This window comes from Lissotriton helveticus, chromosome 8 (assembly GCF_964261635.1).
Source record: "Lissotriton helveticus chromosome 8, aLisHel1.1, whole genome shotgun sequence".
In the NCBI taxonomy this organism is placed as follows: Eukaryota; Metazoa; Chordata; class Amphibia; order Caudata; family Salamandridae; genus Lissotriton; species Lissotriton helveticus.
In genome coordinates, this window is record NC_136069.1 from 416761617 (window position 1) to 416779932 (window position 18316).

General features: G+C 40.2%; 1 protein-coding gene across 5 annotated transcripts in view; it reads right to left on the reverse strand.

Annotated features, from left to right (window-relative positions):
- ATP7B (ATPase copper transporting beta) overlaps nucleotides 1–18316 on the reverse strand; it is a 535606-nt gene that overhangs the window by 237747 nt on the left and 279543 nt on the right. For all 5 annotated transcript variants that reach the window (XM_078657262.1, XM_078657264.1, XM_078657263.1 and 2 more), the window contains one exon: nucleotides 10154–10315. In XM_078657262.1, coding sequence (XP_078513388.1) covers nucleotides 10154–10315 — 162 coding nt within the window. The remainder of the gene's footprint in view (nucleotides 1–10153; nucleotides 10316–18316) is intronic.

Consider the following 18316-nt stretch of genomic DNA (forward strand, 5'->3'; position numbering starts at 1 on the left):
TTTTTCTCAACATGTTTAAAATGATAACTCATTTTTAAAAGTTAAATTTAATTCACAAAATCGTTCGTAAAATATTTCCGGGATGTTCCGTAAAACAACCAATCTGTGCGCGAAACACACCAACAAGCCAATGGCAGTTGAGCTACGTCACTTTTCTGCTCAACCAATAAATTTGGAGAATTTCCGAAGGACCAATCAGCTCACAGGCCGTCAGAGACTCAGGAGCCAATCAGAATACAGTTTGTGACGTAGGTCACCCAATCCCAGCGCGGCTCTGTGACGTACACAGCAGCTGCGGTTTCTCGCTTCTCACTCCTGGCGCTTACCCCTCCTTCACAAAATCTTTTCACAGCGCCATTTTAAGAACACTTTTCAGTGTTAATTAATTCTTAACAATGACTATAAAGACAACATCTGTTCGTTTCACTATTTAGGATAGTTTACATACATTCAAGTATCCACACTTCGGAATAGACGGCGCTATTCACACTAAGGATAATATTCAATTGTTAGTAGAGTAACCTTACCCCACCCTTCTAACACGTATAATTATGAACTTGCTTTGCTCTGAACCCACCGCGAAGTGAAAGTTCTAAGAGTTCCACTTGAACATAGAATACAATTCAAACTCGCACTTTTACACGGAAAATTCCCTAATTTCAAACACACACGAAATCCGTACAGGACTCTCACCTGTTTATAGAAATCATGCACCGTTAGCAAAATAACGACGTTATCCGTACAGGGCTTTCACCTGTTTATAGATATGAAACATGTACCCGTACAGGACTCTAACCTGTTTATAGATAATCATGCACCGACGTTAAATTTTACCCTTCACTCAAGCTCGGAAATAACTAATAGTCTCATTACAGTGAGTTTTATGGAAGGCGCTTTGTCCCTATTCTCATGCTGCTTTGATTTCTTAGAAAATCCTCACTATACAAGATTCAGACCTAGCCCTAAAACTGTGCTGCTCGGCGACAACACTATGGTACACGGCGATACCTCTTGTGATACTCGGCGATATCACTACAAACGAACAGATGGCTTGCGTGACTAATTTCTCGCCACACAATCTATACCGGTATAGCTTACAGATAGGCACGAAAAACGAACTTAACAAGTGTTAAAACATTAATCCTATTTGTATACCATGACGTAATCCTTAGCAACCAACATGTTACCTTGGTTACCCCTTAGCAACCATCAATTTCTGCTACCAGATAATTGATCCAGCGGGCTATAGAAAATATATCATAAACTACGCTACCCAATTTCATAACCTATAAACAAAATTCTAAACTATACACGGACCCATTTATGAACCTGATATATTTTTGGGCCTACTGAATCAGGTGGTCAAATAAATCTATATACACATTATTTACAAACTATAAACATATTTATACATTTGCAGAAAGAATATTGTCATTAGAATAAAACCCAACCATTTAAACGACCACCATAGGCGACGTGATCTAGCTAAAGGTAACCTATACTTCTAAATAACCAAGACCAGCTTGTTTGTCAAAAGTAAGATTTTATTTTCTAGATTATGGTATATAAGTTGTAAGTTTTATAAATGAAATTTTATTTGCAATAAAGCAAGCATGATAGTAAGAAATATGGAAAAATACAATTTAAGCAATTTAATCAAATTTAAAGAAATTATATAAAGTTTAGCATTTCTAAAACCTATTTCCCTAACTGAGCTAAATAGATAGAAATTAAAGTAAAGTTCTTTGAGGATTCTTACGTGCTCCACGCAAAGTCCAGCAGCACATCACCCTCATCGGAAAGTCAGAAAGCAGCAGCCAGCCCAACCCTAAGGGCATGACTTTTTATACCTTTCTACGCTAACTAAACTAGCAAAGGAAAGTTTTCAGAAATACTCGACGTCCCATTGGCTGAAAGTGACAAGTGACATGTCACCCGATTCTTAAAAAGTTCCACAAAATCATGTCTTACAAAGACCATTGTCTCTTCCACGTGAAGCCAGAGGCTTCCTGCTATTGCAACTTTGTAACAGATCATCCTCGCAGCTTCCATAGCTTTTCAGAGCAACTTCCGCGGATGCCAAGTTAAGGACTGACAAAAAGTTCACTTTCGACCTTGGCCATGTCCGACAGAATGATGTCAGCTCATCAGTTTTTGCTTTGTGAATGCAGCTTCAATAAACGTTTTAATTCAGAATGGGCGTCTCGTGACTTTCTGCAGAAATATGGATTAGCTCTTTTTCTGCGGCTCAAATAGCTAGGCCTCAAAAGCAGGCAACTTATGATTTCTAGTATAAAACAAACACAAGAAAAGTATTAATGTAAGAAATAAAGTATATTCTGTATCCACCCCATGGTTTACTAAATAATTAACCCACCCGATTAATCAAAATGTTACCTAGCCATTGCAAACAAATAAAGCAGCGTTTATATTTACCAGTCTCCGTTTTTCTATGAGACCCATATGCACCTAGAATAGTAGAAATGACATCATACAGACAAGAATAAGCAAAACAAGCACATGCTTATTTTAAATATGCAGCAGTTAGTAATGACAAAAACAAAAACAATAAATTATTTTATTATTTTGCACGAACAAAAAGATGCAACATTTATGCACGTTTATGAGCACACATGTTAGTCCCCCCACGTGTAAAGTTTAATCTAGGTTGTATTAGCACGACATATCACAAATCATTAATAATTTTATTCATGTTATGGAAATGTGACTTTGCGAGTTTAAACAAAATTTTGTTTTCTATCTCGCTCCATCACCCAGCCGACAGGATCACACTTTATGTTTGAGTTCTGGCACCCATAACCTGGGATAAGTCGTGGCAGTGCTAGCACGAATAAGAAGAAGGCACACCAGGGGTTGCTGTGCTCATGATTCTAGAATATATTCCCGCTTGGGTCTACCTCTGACCCAATCCCAAAGCCCTCACCCAAAAAAGCAGGCGCGCAACCAAGGCTGTAGTTCGACTTTGGATGGTGGTTGCAGTTTCCTCAGTGCTGCAGACACTTTTTAGCACAAGATGACTTGCATCCCACCAAGTTCTTTGACAGCCTCAGGCTTTGATGTCACCTCAAGTGGGGAGACACATCTAAGCCATTAGTCCGCATTCATAGCACAGCAGTGCGGCTCTTGTCACATGTCCTTTACAACTTTAGAAGCTTGATTAATGTCCCAATGCTTGTTAAGTATACTAGACAGTTTCTAGTTCTGATTACAAAATGATGTCAATGGTTTGATGGTCTGTGAGAGGTGGCACCTCATGTTAATTTCCTTCTTAATGGTTGTCCCTATCAATCATTTTGCACATGCCACAGCCATGAAACACGTTTAGCGCGCTACTCACCCGGAGGGGTCTCAAGGCGCTGGGGGGGGGGGGGTCTGCTACTGCTCGAAAAGCCAGGTCTTGAGTTGCTTCCTGAAGGATAGATGGTCCTGGGTCAGCCGGAGGTGGATGGGGAGGGAGTTCAATGTCTTGGCCGCCAGGTAGGAGAAGGACCTTCCTCCGGTGGTGGCTCTGCGGATGCGTGGAACGGCGGCGAGGGCGAGGCTGGTGGATCGTAGCTGGCGGGTGGGAGTGTAGAAGGTCAGGCGGTTGTTGAGGTACCTGGGGCCCAGGTCGTGGAGAGCCTTGTGTGCGTGGGTGAGGAGTCTGAATGTGATCCTCTTGCTGACGGGGAGCCAGTGCAGGTCTCTCAGGTGTCCGGAGATGTGGCTGTGTCGGGTGATGTCCAGGATGAGTCGTGCGGAGGCGTTCTGGATGTGTTGGAGTCTTTTCTGAAGTTTGGCTGTGGTTCCGGCGTAGAGGGTGTTTCCGTAGTCCAGTCGGCTGGTGACGAGTGCCTGGGTGACCGTCTGGGATCCACCGGAAGATCTTTCGGAGCATACGCAGGGTGTTGAAGCACGACGACGAGACGGCGTTTACTTGTCTGGTCATCGAGAGGGAGGAGTCCAGGATGAAGCCCAGGTTGCGTGCGTGGTCCGTTGGCTTGGGAGCGGTGCCCAGGGCAGGGGGCCACCAGGAGTCGTCCCAGGCGGAGGGCGATGATCCCAGGATGAGGACTTCCGTCTTGTCTGAGTTCAGTTTCAGGCTGCTGTTCTTCATCCACTCGGCGACGTCTTTCATCCCTTCTTGTAGGCTGGTTCTGGCAGTGGCGTGGTCGTTGGTGAGGGAGAGGATCAGTTGGGTGTCGTCGGCGTAGGAGATGATGTTGAGGTTGTGTTGGCATGCGATGGCTGCGAGGGGGCTCATGTAGACATTGAAGAGGGTGGGGCTGAGTGATGATCCTTGTGGTACGCCGCAGATGACTTCGGTGGCCTCGGATCTGAACGGGGGAAGGCGGACACTCTAGGTTCTTCCGGTGAGGAAAGAGATGATCCACTCCAGTGCCTTCTCTTGGATTCCGATGTTGTTGAGGCGCTGCACTAGGGTGCGGTGGCAGACCGTGTCGAACGCTGCGGAGAGGTCCAGGAGGATGAGGGCCGCTGTTTCCCCGTTGTTGAGCAGGGATCTGATGTCGTCTGTGGCTGCGATGAGGGCGGTCTCGGTGCTGTGGTTGGCTCAGAAGCCGGACTGCGAGTGGTCGAGGGATCCGTTCGTCTCGAGGAAGGCGGCAAGCTGTCTGTTGACGGTCTTCTCGATGACCTTGGCAAGAAAAAGGAGGAGCGAGATGGGACGGTAGTTCTTGAGGTCGGTGGGGTCCGCTGTAGGTTTCTTCAGGAGGGCGCTGAGCTCGGCGTGCTTCCAGCTCTCCGGGAAAGTGGCGGTGTTGAAGGAGGAGTTGATGATGTCCCGGAGTTGGGGTGCGATGATGGAGTCCGCTTTGTTGAAGACGTGGTGGGGGCAGGGGTCGGTTGGTGATCCGGAGTGGATGGTGTTCATCATGCGGGTGGTGTCTTCGGTGCTGACCGGGGTCCAGGCGCGGAGGATGGTGGTGGGTGGCGTTGGCTCGGTAGTTGGGTGCGTGGTCTGTGCGCCGAAGCTGTTGTGTATGTCGGCGATCTTGCTGTGAAAGAACGAGGCAAGTGAGTCCCAGAGATCTTGCGAGGGAGTGATGTCGTTGTTTCCAGCGCTGGGGTTGGAGAGCTCTTTGACGATGCGGAAGAGTTCCTTGCTGTTGTGGGCATTGTTGTCCAGTCATTTCTTGAATGCTGTCTTTTTGGTGGTGCGGATCAGCTGGTGGTGTTTGCGGGTGGCGTGCTTGAGGGCAGTCATGTTGTCTGTAGTCTGGTTGTTGCTCCAGGCTTTCTCGAGAGTACGGCAGTTCTTCTTGGAGTTCTTGAGTTCGCCGGTGAACCAGGAGGCTTACTTGCTGCCGGGTCTGCTGGGAGGGGTCTTCAGTGGTGCGAGGTTGTCAGCGCAGTTGGTGATCCACTGTGTGAGGTTGCTGGCTGCTTCGTTGGGGTCCGTTGTGCTGGCGGGAGGGTTCTGGCTGAGGGAGGTGGTGAGCTGGTCGGCGGTGATCTTGTTCCAGTTCCTGCGAGGAACCGGTTGCGGGTGGTGGTGGGTCGTGGTTCTTCTGAAGCTGAAGTGGACGCAGCTGTGGTCCGTCCAATGAAGTCCGGCGGAGTGGCTGAAGGAGATGTGCTTGCTGGAGGAGAAGACGGGGTCAAGCGTGTGGCCGGCGTAGTGGGTGGGGGTGTTCACCAGTTGAAATTGAGTAGCTCTCGATCAATTATGCTGTGCATGTAATTATTTTGTATACAGTATATGCTAAATCAAGCTAGTGGGACATGAACAAACTTGTGACATTTACGGCAATTGATGCTTCATATATTGTCTATGGTTTAAAAGCTAGAAAGCTTTGTGACATTTTTATTGAAAATAAGAAAGTTGCTAACACGGACACATTTTCCTACCTAAGTAACCTTTGATAGGAAGGGATCATGGAAAGCGGCATGAATAGCAGAAGCCTGATCTTCTCGAGAGCCAGAGGCGCTGTAATTAATTTCTCAAAAAAATTAGGCGGGAGACCTGTTCCGGTGTTAATGGCAATTTATAAGGCAAAATGTATTTCCACAGGGACATATGGGGCAGGCTTATGGGGCATAGAACCCACAGACCAAATTCAACGACATGAAAACAGCTTTTTGCGCTACCTCTTGGCAGTCCCCTGTTCGAACTCAACTTACTGTTGCCAAAAGGAACTTGGTCTAGCTTACATTTCTGACATTATAAAGACCACTCCCTTGCTTTTATGGCATAAGATATGGGTGTCGTTAGAGACGGGATTTAACATGGATGTAATTAAGGATTGCCTTAAACTGGATGGGGTGTCCAACCTGCCTTGGATTAACTATATAAAAAATCTGTCAAGTGAGATTGGTCACCCAGAATACTTTTATCATCCTAGTAGCCTGGAAAGTGTCCCTAGAAAATCCCTTAAGACTCATTGTATGAATTACTTGGAAAACAAGCGGTGGCTCAACGAGAAAGAAAAAAAATCGGTCATGGCAAATCAGCTGATGTCCACTTGTCTGGGTTTACAACCTTATTTAATATGTGTAGAGAGTGGCTTTACACGCATGTTTTGTCTCGTTTTCGCTGTGGCTCCTTTTACAGGAAGGTTACAATTCCTGATATTAATGATTCGACAATACTCCATCCATTATGCCCATGCGATGAAACTTCCAGATTAACCACAATGCACTGCACTTTATTTTATAAATATTATGTTGTTCCCAGGAAAATGTTTTTGCTGACCATACTAAAAAGCTGGAATTTGAAGCAATGTAAAATAGCTTTTTTAAAACTGCAAATGTTGGAAAATGAATATATAATCCTGGCTGTGTCTGCTTTTTTAAAACGTGTTATAAGGTTTCGTAACACCATGTGATACTATTATAAAAATTTGGTGTTTGCGTATTTTTATTAAAGGATAATGTTTTTTTAATAATGTTTTACTGCTTGTTTACATGAATTGCTTCTTCTGTACTTTATACTACCTTTGAAGCGGGAAACATGTATTCTTTTTTAATTGTTTTTTATTAATGTGCTTTTATGATTTTATGACTTAAAATCGAATAAAGCTGATTTGATTTGATTTATTGTCTATTACTCAAATCGGAATATCAAAATAACCATGTTCATCAGTCCTATTCAATACCTCCCAAAATGTCTGTAATATTAAAATATGAAAGTCCCAGATCATAGGAAGATTGGCAATGCATGCAAGCCATAAAACAACATCCTTGCTCTACTGATAAAAATGTACTCTGAGACCACTATTATTTCCCTGAAAACAAACAGCAAGTTGGAATAAGCCAGAAATGGGCCAAAGACGCGGCCTGGATTTGAAGATACAAATCTTAAAAGTAAAGTATGTCTTACAGAGATGTAAGTCTGCCACGTTCCAATTTAAATTATGTAATGCTGATTTAGCATTCAAAGAACAGCATAACAGCGCTAGACCATGAATATGCAACACGTTGAGCAAACAAAGTCTAACTTGGATTTCAAAGTGTCCCATCAAGCTTTCCTAATAGATTTAGTATCATGGGCATACAAACTCAATTCCTTCAGAACTGCTGACAAAAACACTTGACATAAAATACTAACCTCACAACTCATTGATACTTGTTAGGATAGGCCTTTACGGCGTGTTATTGACTCATGTATCTGTCTAGTGAAGAAAACACAATGTAGGTCTCACCTAACAACTATTTCTCAGAGATATGATAACATCCTCATTTATGGAACTTAATCAAGCCATTTATGAAACACTTTTCTGTAAGTTATTTAACTTACCTTGTTGACGATGACATCATTTCTACCCATGTGTGAAGACTTTAAGACTTGCTCTGATGATTTTCAAAGCTAGTTTTTTGTTTTCTTGCAATTATATATTTTTTCACCACATTGATTCTTCAAGGCTTATAGTGCTATCATCTTTATTGCTACTCAGGCAAAATGTGCATAGATTTTTAAGTTATTTTGCAGGACCACATACTGAGTTGATATCATATTTAGCCACAACAGGAAACGATAATTTGCTATTATGATGTTCTTCTTCAATTGGTATAAAGTTAATACAATTATGATATCACTAGTAGGCAGATCACTAACTTTCTAATGTGTCTTTTGACCAGGAGCTAGATGTTAGATCTTCTTCAGACCTTAATTATTTGCAAAGTCCTACATTCGGGTATATTTGACAAAAATCAATTTTAAACTCAGTCACATTGGTGTTGTAGCTAACTCAGATGAATTAAAGACCCCATCTTTAACCCGTTTACGGCGGCCGCGATTTTGCGGCAGTGCGGCACTTCCGCAAAACGGGTGGGGCAGCATCGGCCATTGGCCAAAGGCAGCACTGGGGAGGTAGTGCTGCCGTCGGCAATGGCCAAAGGCAGCACGGAAGGGGTTAAAACTCTTGTGTTCATTTTCAAATATTCTCTTTTAAAGACTGACATTTTTACATCTTTTCCACTATGAAAAACTTCTACTCTACAAGTCAAGTGTTTACTCTTTTGATAATATGACATGTAGCATAGGAGTGTTTTTTCCTCTCATCATTTTCTCTTTCTTTGGGAGCTGTGCCACCCTTGCCAATTTCAACTTCACTGCAATATCACGTATCATGTGAAGAACAGGTAAGACGATATTCATCTCTTCCATGCTAAATATGATTAGAAAGGCTTTCTCCTTTGAAAGCATGGATGAACGAATATTAAGCAATGATTACAGGACCTCTTTTTTTACATTGATGAATGTTTCATGACACAACCAAAAATGTAATATTTGTACAATGCAAATTTCAATTATTTAAGAGACCTTTAAAATTGTGAATGTACTTACTTTTACATAACCAAAATATATTATGGGTAATATTTTGAATGAGTAGTGAAAAAGCGCGAGAAAGAAGTACTACTGATAAACCAGGTAATAAGAAAAAGTGACTCAGTATTTGAGATATGACCTGTCTTTGGTAATTGTAAAATCTATAATAAATCTATAATAAACTCTTTGCCTGTAATACGAGAAGTCTCAAGGCTGTATTTAAGGTTTTACAGACAACCCCAAGCATGCATTGTAATATGTCATTGTTCAATAACTGTGACTTGGTATTTAAAAACATTCAAACCTACAAGGAGTCCATGAATGGCACCCAGCTTAAACAAGCACAGAATGTACTGTCTCAAACAAGTTCACTACAACCTTACACTATGAAATCAACTCAAGTATGAGTAAAACAGGAAAATAAGTATTCACAGTTTTAGCATATGCTCGGGAAATAGATTCTGCAGAAAAGAACAGGGTATTTTCATTCGGGATTAAATACTGACATTGTGCTCCGTTCCTTGCCCCAAATGGTTAAACACTACATTAACCTCCTTGTACCAGCTGTTGTCCTACACATTTACTTGAAAATCCTTTGCCATTAAAACAATACTCTTAACAAAATCAATATAATCAGACAATGCATAGATGCTATGAGCACCCACATTTACAAATCACATAATCCCACACACCCATTCCATTTTAGCACATCATCAAACCACTGACCATGTAAGCACTTGCCAACACAATACAATTCCTGAAAGCCACCACATATGCTGAGCATAACATTTCACTATAAATTATCAAAACTCTCTTAAACATAGTCAACACTATCTCTTCTAACAAGTATCTATAAAATATCAGCTATCTCCAAATATTTTATTTGTTTCGTGGAAATGTAATAGATCAAAAGACAAAAGTGATGTGTACTCTACTACAGGATACACACAAGAATGTCATCGCCCTTCCAGACTGCACAGAAGACTGTCATTGTCTTTTCAGAGAAACACTGTTATTGTCCTTTCTAATTTAATGCATAACTAGATAATGTACCCACACTTACCCGACACCATTATGTTGAACACAACTATTACCACCCCTCAACTTTCTCACTAAATCTCCTATGAGTCTAGAATTAGAAATGTAAATGTGCCCAGTCAAACCGATAGACAGGTTTGATATATTGGTCAGGTCAAGTATCAGTCATTGACCATAAGAAAGTTGAATGTGTGACATACTGCTCTCTGCATTAATAACATATTTATTTCACTAGACTCTCTGGCAATTGTAGTCTCAAAGTCAAAGCCTATGTGCAACTGCATATTTTCATCATCAACGTGATCATTTCATTCTGTGACTTACCTGAATGATTCCGATTATATCTCGTGGGCCAATAACTTCAGGATCAAACTGCACATGAGCTTTGTTTGTGGCAAGTGCTACAATTGAATTTACAATGCCATTGGTTCTTGTCAGCCTGGATTCAATAATATTGGCACACGATGCAGACATCATGCCAGTCAGCTAGAGGAGAGAATTATGAAAACATTAAATGAATATTTTCAACATATAATGCAAGACTTCTGGTTTCTCACACAAACAGTGCCTGCATTCCACTGCTAGCTAAACGCCACAGACTTCTTGCACGCCTGAGAAGCGTACATATCCTAATGCTCACCATGCCTTACAAAAAACCCTTATTAAATATGTTAAAATCAAATATATTTTTGCTGTAAATGGCTAAGACTGTCAGCCCACTTGGCATTCCTATTTGCCCTTTGCACCAATCAGAGGGCAGCTTTGGAATCAAATTTTAATTTGGTCACTTATTTTAACTAACATATCTTGCAAGAATTTTTAAGTTTACATTTAGTGACAAGATAATAGCGCAAACAATACAAAACTTTCAACTGTGTCCTGCAAACCAGAGTGATATGTGTATAGAAAACCAGGCAGGTACAGGAATGCAATTATTTATGAGTATGGGGTATATATATTTTTGGAGCCCTTTGTCAAAGGTTTTGGAATGTTTGCATTTTAGGGGTATGCGCACTGAGCAGCACCCTTGTGCTTTTGAGCGATGTTTAGACAGATAAACTGTAATTATCAATAGAATAGGATCTATTTAGGTTTAAAGGAGCTTAACATGGCAGCACATGCATTGTTATTCATAAAACTATTAATTGGAGATATGTAACATTCTGCACCAGTCAAACATTTGTGAAGATCCATTTGTCTCCAATTTGTCTGCTTCCGCTATAAAGAATGGGACCCACAAGTTTTGTACTAAACTTATTATAGGCCAAATAACTGCTCATAAATATTTAGACAAGGCATTACAATAAGCAAACTGATTTTGCACCACGTTTGCTACATGTCTCTGATACTTTCTTACCTTTTCAAATGAGTAAAGTGAGTTCTAACTTCTCTCTTGCTCTTATTATGTAACCAGTAAAAAGATATGACAAGATCAGCTCACTCAATTTCTCTGTTCTCCATTTGAGATTGTGCAAGCAGGAAACTTAGTGCAAAGGGGATTTGCATTGTTTTGACCCTCTGTAAATACTGGGAAATATGGGTGTCCCAAATGGATGAACTGAATGGATACAAATGTAAACAGGAAACGCTGGGCTTTCATGAATGTGTTTCTTCAAAAACACTTTAAACAAACAAATGTAGTTTGTTACTCTACTAATGCTTTTGTGAGATGCATGTTGACATTTTGTAAAATATCTTTCTGTTAAATGTACAGCAAATGTCTGACTTGAATAAATAGCAAGTATTGTAACATGTTTTCCAACCATATGAGAAAAGGAGAAGTCTCATGAAACATATTATCTGCAAGATCATTGGATTGTAAAACTTTGTAGGTTGGAAACTGCTTTCACAAATTATATATATATATATATATATATATATATATATATATATATATATATATATATATATATATATATGTGTATATATATATATATATATATACACATATATATATATATATATATATATATATATATATATATATATATATATATATATATATATATATATATATATATATATATATATCTCAGCACCTTCACTCCTCTCTGCAGTGCCCAGCCGGCACACCGCCAAAGGATGAACAACAGACTCCAAATATCGTGGAAAATGCAGGTCTTTATTTATCCAAATCGTCAGACGCGTTTCGAATACCTTTGTATTCTTTCACAATTTACAAACACGTAGTCCACTTTTAGTTTTTATACAGTTTTTTTCAAAATGTGATGCTTTCACCCCCTCCATGTGATATATAGAGATGAAGAAACTACTTGTCAGGTATGCATGCTGGGACTCGTAGTTTCAGAGACCTCATTCAAAAGATTGCACATGATTTGCACAACATTACAGCCTAAATGCAGTATAATGTAAAATAGCGTGATGCACGTATAATACCAATTTCATTGATTTCATTTAAGTAGATGTTTTAGTTGAATTTTTCACCATATATTTCCCAATGGATATAAATAAATAAATATATGCATTGATAAAATGTATTGTGCAAAAAAATATATATAAATATATATCTATTGTTTTTCAATTGGCAAAAACAGACACTTCATATGTACAGAATACAATATAAAAATAGTAATAAGCTATTAAAAATATCGACACTCTAAAATTCTATACAATTATCACGGTATGAATTCCTGATTTCATTATTGGTGAACATCATAACTCCTGACAGTCTGGTAAATTTATGTGCAAAGATACGCAATGTGCAAAAATACAAACTATGTGCAAATTTACATTGTTTTTTAGCAGCATCCAGGAATTTCCTTAATAAAGTGCAAAAAGTAATGTGATAGTTTTTAAAGTTCACTCAATATATACTACTTACTATTATGATTTATAAATCATTCATGGGTTTTTAAAAATGACAAGGAAAAAATAAGTTATACTTGTAATGTGAAAGACTAAAAACAGTATTGAGACAAAAAAGACGGGGGCCGGAGCTATATTTTCAAAATTTCAGAAGTATACAAGGTTGGAGGTACACAGGGGATATTTAATATTTGAGGATAGAATATCAGAGGAAATAATGCAGATCCTCTGTGTTGTTCAATCCATTTGGGTGCCTGCTATCTAATTCCACAATGAATTTAGATTCTAACTGACGCAAGTTCTTTTCCCGGTTCCCACCTCGCGGATTGTCGTTCACTGCAGCAATGACAAAATATTTTAAATCCGCTAGTTTGTTTTGGTGGATGGCTTTGAAGTGTCTCGCGACCGGGTATGTACTGTCGTTGTTGACAATAGCCCGCAAGTGTTGCAGAATCCTGACGTGCACCTGCTGCTTGGTACTTCCCACATACCTGAGCCCACAAGTGCACGTCAGGATATAAACTGCATACTCGGTTTTGCAGTCAAAGCACCCCTGAATTTTGAACTCTTTCGGGCTAAATGGTGTGGTATACTTCCTGGTTGTCACCCCAAATTTACAAGCCCGACATGACGAGCATTTGTAAAATCCCTGTTTTTCAGGTAGCCATGGAGTCAGTTTCTTTTTACTGCTGAGGTCTGGGATACTTTTAGCTATTTGGCTTTTCATAGAAATACCCCTCCGATATGTTATAGTGCGTTTATCGGGTATCTCTGGTGTCATAACTGCATCCGTCTGCACTATCGCCCAATTTCGATTGATTATAGACCGAATTTGGCGATGCTGGCTACTATAAGTTAGAATAAGTCTTGGGGTATTGGGAGTCTCCTCACTTTCCCGTGGTTCACTTTCCTCCGTGTTAATGCCCAACAATGATTCCCTGGGTCTACTATTGGCTTTCTCCAAAGCCCTTTGTAGACTATGTGCCGTATAACCTCTTCTACGGAATCTCTCAATTGCTTCTCGCATGCATATGTTCTGTTGTTCCTCACTGCTACATATGCGTTTCATTCGGAGAAGCTCTCCGTAGGGAATGCTTTCAATTAAATGTCTAGGATGAGCACTCGAGGCATGCAACGTAGAGTTGCCGGCAGTTGGCTTTCTATGTAAAGTTGTTCTCATCCCACCATTCTCTATATATATCTTGGTGTCAAGAAATTCCACTTCAGTACAGCTTATATGTGAAGTAAAATTCAAATTAATCTGATTTGCGTTGATGTCACATATAAAATCATTAGCACTTTCATTGCTCCCCTTCCACAAAACAAAGACATCATCTATAAAGCGTAACCACAGTTTTATGTGGTCTCCATGTTTTAAGGCAAGTTCTTGTCTTAACGTCTGCTCCTCCCACCAGCCAACCACTAAACAGGCATAGCTGGGGGAGAAGCAAGACCCCATTGCCACACCTCTGCATTGTCTATACATCTTCTTTCCAAATACAAAGTAGTTGTTATTTAGGCACCATTCAATACTTTTCATGATCATTTTATTGTGTTCATAATTTTCAATGGATCTGGTCGATAGGAAGTGTTTGACTGCATTCAATCCCACTTGATGATCTATGCAAGTATATAAGGATTCGATATCCATTGTTATCAATTTCATGTCGTCTTCCCATTCAATGTTGATAATTTTAGTTAAAAAATCACCTGTTTCTTTTACATACGACGGTAATTCTTTCACCAGATCTTGTAGATAATAGTCAATGTATTGAGATAGGTGCTCACTGGCACTTTCAATTGCCGATATTATCGGGCGTCCTGGGACTGGTGTCCTCTCCTTGTGGGTTTTAGGGAGAAAGTATATGGATGGCATTATGGGCGATTCATTCCATAGAAAAGCATATTCATCCTTTGATATCATGTTGTCTCTTTTGCATTGGAGCAGATGTTTCCTCAATGTCTCCAAAGCTCTCGTATATTCCTTGTTGTTCGTTTCCACATAGCACATAGTGTCAGATAATTGTCGATTTGCTTCCATCAAATAATCCTCTTTTGGCCACAGGACTATGTTGCCGCCTTTATCTGACGCCTTTACGATTATTTCTGTATTATTTCCTAGCTTGGTCATTAATCGGTTGTATTGAATCTGATTGGAACCCAATTTTTTGGGGTGAAAGTTGATACGGTGATACAGATCCTTTATGTCTTCCGTTACCCTCTCATGGAAGATGTCGATGGCATCTTTTGGCATTATTGGAATAAACACTGATTTTTGTTTGAAAGCACTTCTGCCAGCCCCTAGTTGACTTATTGATGCCAGTTGTAGTTGTTGTTGAGTAGACATGTCAATTTCACCCTCCTCATTGGTGTTCGCCTCTAGTACCTGTGCAGCCAATACTCCTTCCACATCTGTTGCTGCTAGTCTGATGTCACTTTTTGAAGATGATTGTCCTGCGGATTGTTTTTTCGCTAGTCCGTTCTTTATTTTGAAGAACTTGAGCAGCTTTAATTTTCTTATATAACTGAAAATGTCTATTCTAGTCTGTGCATAGTTCAAGTTTCTAGGGGGGCAGTATGACAAGCCCAACTTCAGAATTTCCTCTTCTTTTTCATTTTATATATAATCTGCTTTTGCTGGACTCCGCTCCTCTAAATCAGACCAAATTTTCAACCTACTAAAGGCACTAGGAGAAAGGCGTGGGGAGAATACTGCCCCGTCTGGGTTCAGTCGAAGGGCCAGGTCTTGAAATCCTTCTTGAATTGGGACATCTACAGGGATTGCCTGAGGTGAAGGGTCCTTAGGTGTCCTTCGGAGCTGCAAGGTGGAAGTTGGCATGGCTTCCTGTGTTGAGGGTGGTGAGGCTGCTTGCATCGTATTGGTGGAGATTCTGAGAACCAGGGGCCGTGGCAATGGGCATGATCCAGGCACAGACGGGCGCAGACGGGCGCAGACGGGCTTGCCGTTGGCGTGCCTGCTGCATGCGGCTCCGCAGCAGCCGCCATTAAGTAGTACTGCTGGGCGCCAGACAGCTGAGAGGCGGGAAACACCGGAAGGGTCACTGGAGGGAGTGGGGCTATGGGGGACCGCAGCAGCAGGGTCGAGGAAGGCAACAAAAGTGAAAGAAGGCACAGGAAAAGAAGAGGAAAAACAGAATAAAGGCAGAAGCAGAATCAAGAAAACAGAGCAGAAATAAAGGCAAAAGCAGAAAAGAGAGCGAGAGGGACAGCCCTAGCAGCAGAGCAGTGACACTCTGCCACTAAACTACCAGGGGAGCTTGAATTCTATTCAGGAAATAGGATAAGCAGGTGAAGTTTTCCAGGCATGAGACCTTCAGGTAGATTTGGATGCACCTTTCATTGCGCTCAAGCAATATAAATCTCACAGGCAATTACTCTTTGGGGCATATATTCCCCATAGAGCACTAAAAGTATTTTAAAAAAACTGGTAAAGAAGAAAGGTGTTGTATACCTAATCTCTTTTAGTGATGAATTACTGCACATTTTTAAACCCAGATGCTCCCCAGAGCAACATTTTTTTAAGCTTTTACAGGGTATGTCATGCCTCCATTACAGACCACTGCATCCGATACCTGCCTGGAGTTATGATCACAGTAGTATCATGACTCAGGGTCTGTGAGACGCACGCCATGTGTTGTGTGGCTCCCTTTCCTGCTTTTGGTCAATGGGGGTCCGTGTGGGGGGGGATCAGGAGGCATGGTGAGCAAGGGAGGCCTAAGGGAGCACAGCAACACCCATCTGACCCAGGGGCAAGACAGGGTAAATGATATGGAGGAGGGTTGGAAGCAACTCCAGGAATGCCACTCTCCTGCCCTTATAGAACATGATAGAGCGTAATTTACATTTACACTTTAAAGATGAGTGAAAACTGCACATGACACTTTTTGAGAGAAAATTAAATAAACGTGCAAATACTTCACGTTGTAGAAAATTATGAAAACAAACAATTTTAGTTACAGCATTGTAAAAGCATGCAGAAAAAGAGTAGTTTCAATGATATTATATGTATAAGTAACATAGGTTGTGATTTATTTAAGAAAAGAATCTTGTTCTATTAACGTGTGTTTGAAATGTGTGCATGGTGAATTCTCACATTATTGAGTTTACTTCTACGCAGTTTCAAATTGCATTTCCATAATAGAATAACAAATGAGATTTCATGAAATAGAATTATTAATCCTAATATTAATAGCAATTTTATAAAAATATTTATATGTGTAATAATGTGTGCACGAAATGACAAATAAAAGAAAATAGGTGCAACACCTTTGTACTAAAAGATGTATTAGTGAGACTTTCATAAAATGTTCTTTACACATGTGCTAATAATAATTCATTGAAATGAATATGTTTATCTATATGTATAATTGCATTTACATGTTGGTACTTTTAAAACAAAGTAGTACCCTATTTCTACTTGAATTCATTTTGATCATACTAAAATTTTCACAAGTGCATCAGAAATTATATTAGAACTTTGACTTTTATATGCTTTTGTAAATGTATGATATATATTATCTGCATTATATTAGCCTAAATTAACAGGCAAAACTGTACTCATGAAGAATTCTGCTTTGCTAAGCACGCTAAGTATGAGGAAATCACCTGATGTAACAGTTGACTGTATCAAGTTCTTATCCTCTTGAGATTCTCATGCATTATATAAAGACTTTGTTACATTTATGTTACTACTTTCAGGCCAGCTGCCTGGGAATCTGCCCTTTCGAACTTTTACTACAGGCTCTAGCTAAAGGGACATTGTTTAACGTTTCATATAACAGGATGACTTAAGGACTGCATAATGGTTCCACCTATTTTTCCGCATTTTGTGTCTTATTTATGTCACCTGATCTACATTCCACATGAACTGACTGATGGACTGAGTGGTCTGATCAGTTGTGGTGACACCAAGAGGTGACATCCCCGGAAATGCTAAGAATATAATATTGCCTGATGAGAAAGTATTGGGGAATTCTTGAGATTCCGTTTTTGGAGAAGAGACTCTCGTGCAGCTGATGGAGGTGACGGATAGCTGCTGTTCTCCATGCAGGGAAATTACGAACTGACTGATAAGATTTGCAGAACTTCTCAATGCAGACTGAATTGGCTTCCTTTACCATGTAGCACATAGGCTGCATGGGCTCAGTGGTCCCTCCCTTGGACCACTAGAACTGGTATTTCACGTCCTTTCCTGAACTTGTGAGCTTTGGGTATTTGATCTGTTTACTAAATGTTTTATTTCCTATTTAATGCACTTATTCTGCTAAAAGATCTGATAAACTAAAATATATTAACTAAATTGGACTCAGTTTTCATGATTTATCCACTTAAAGTAAATGAGCTTTCTCAATTTACATTTTATTAATTACTAAAGGTGATCGGATTAGGGAGATTTGAGGACCCCAAATACTAATGCTGCTATTCTGTATAGCATTATCTGAACTTTTAGTGTAGATGATGTTTGCTCGCTTATGTCTCTTCAGGAGATTTGGGCCTGCAGTATTGATCTTTTATCATTATAAAATTGTGTTGAGAGTAATTTAACATGCATTTGATTTCTAATTTGTAGTCTAGTTGTCAAATTTCTGGTTCTCATTGGATGACTGCTGAAACCCTTTATATCCAACCCCTCTCAGCACA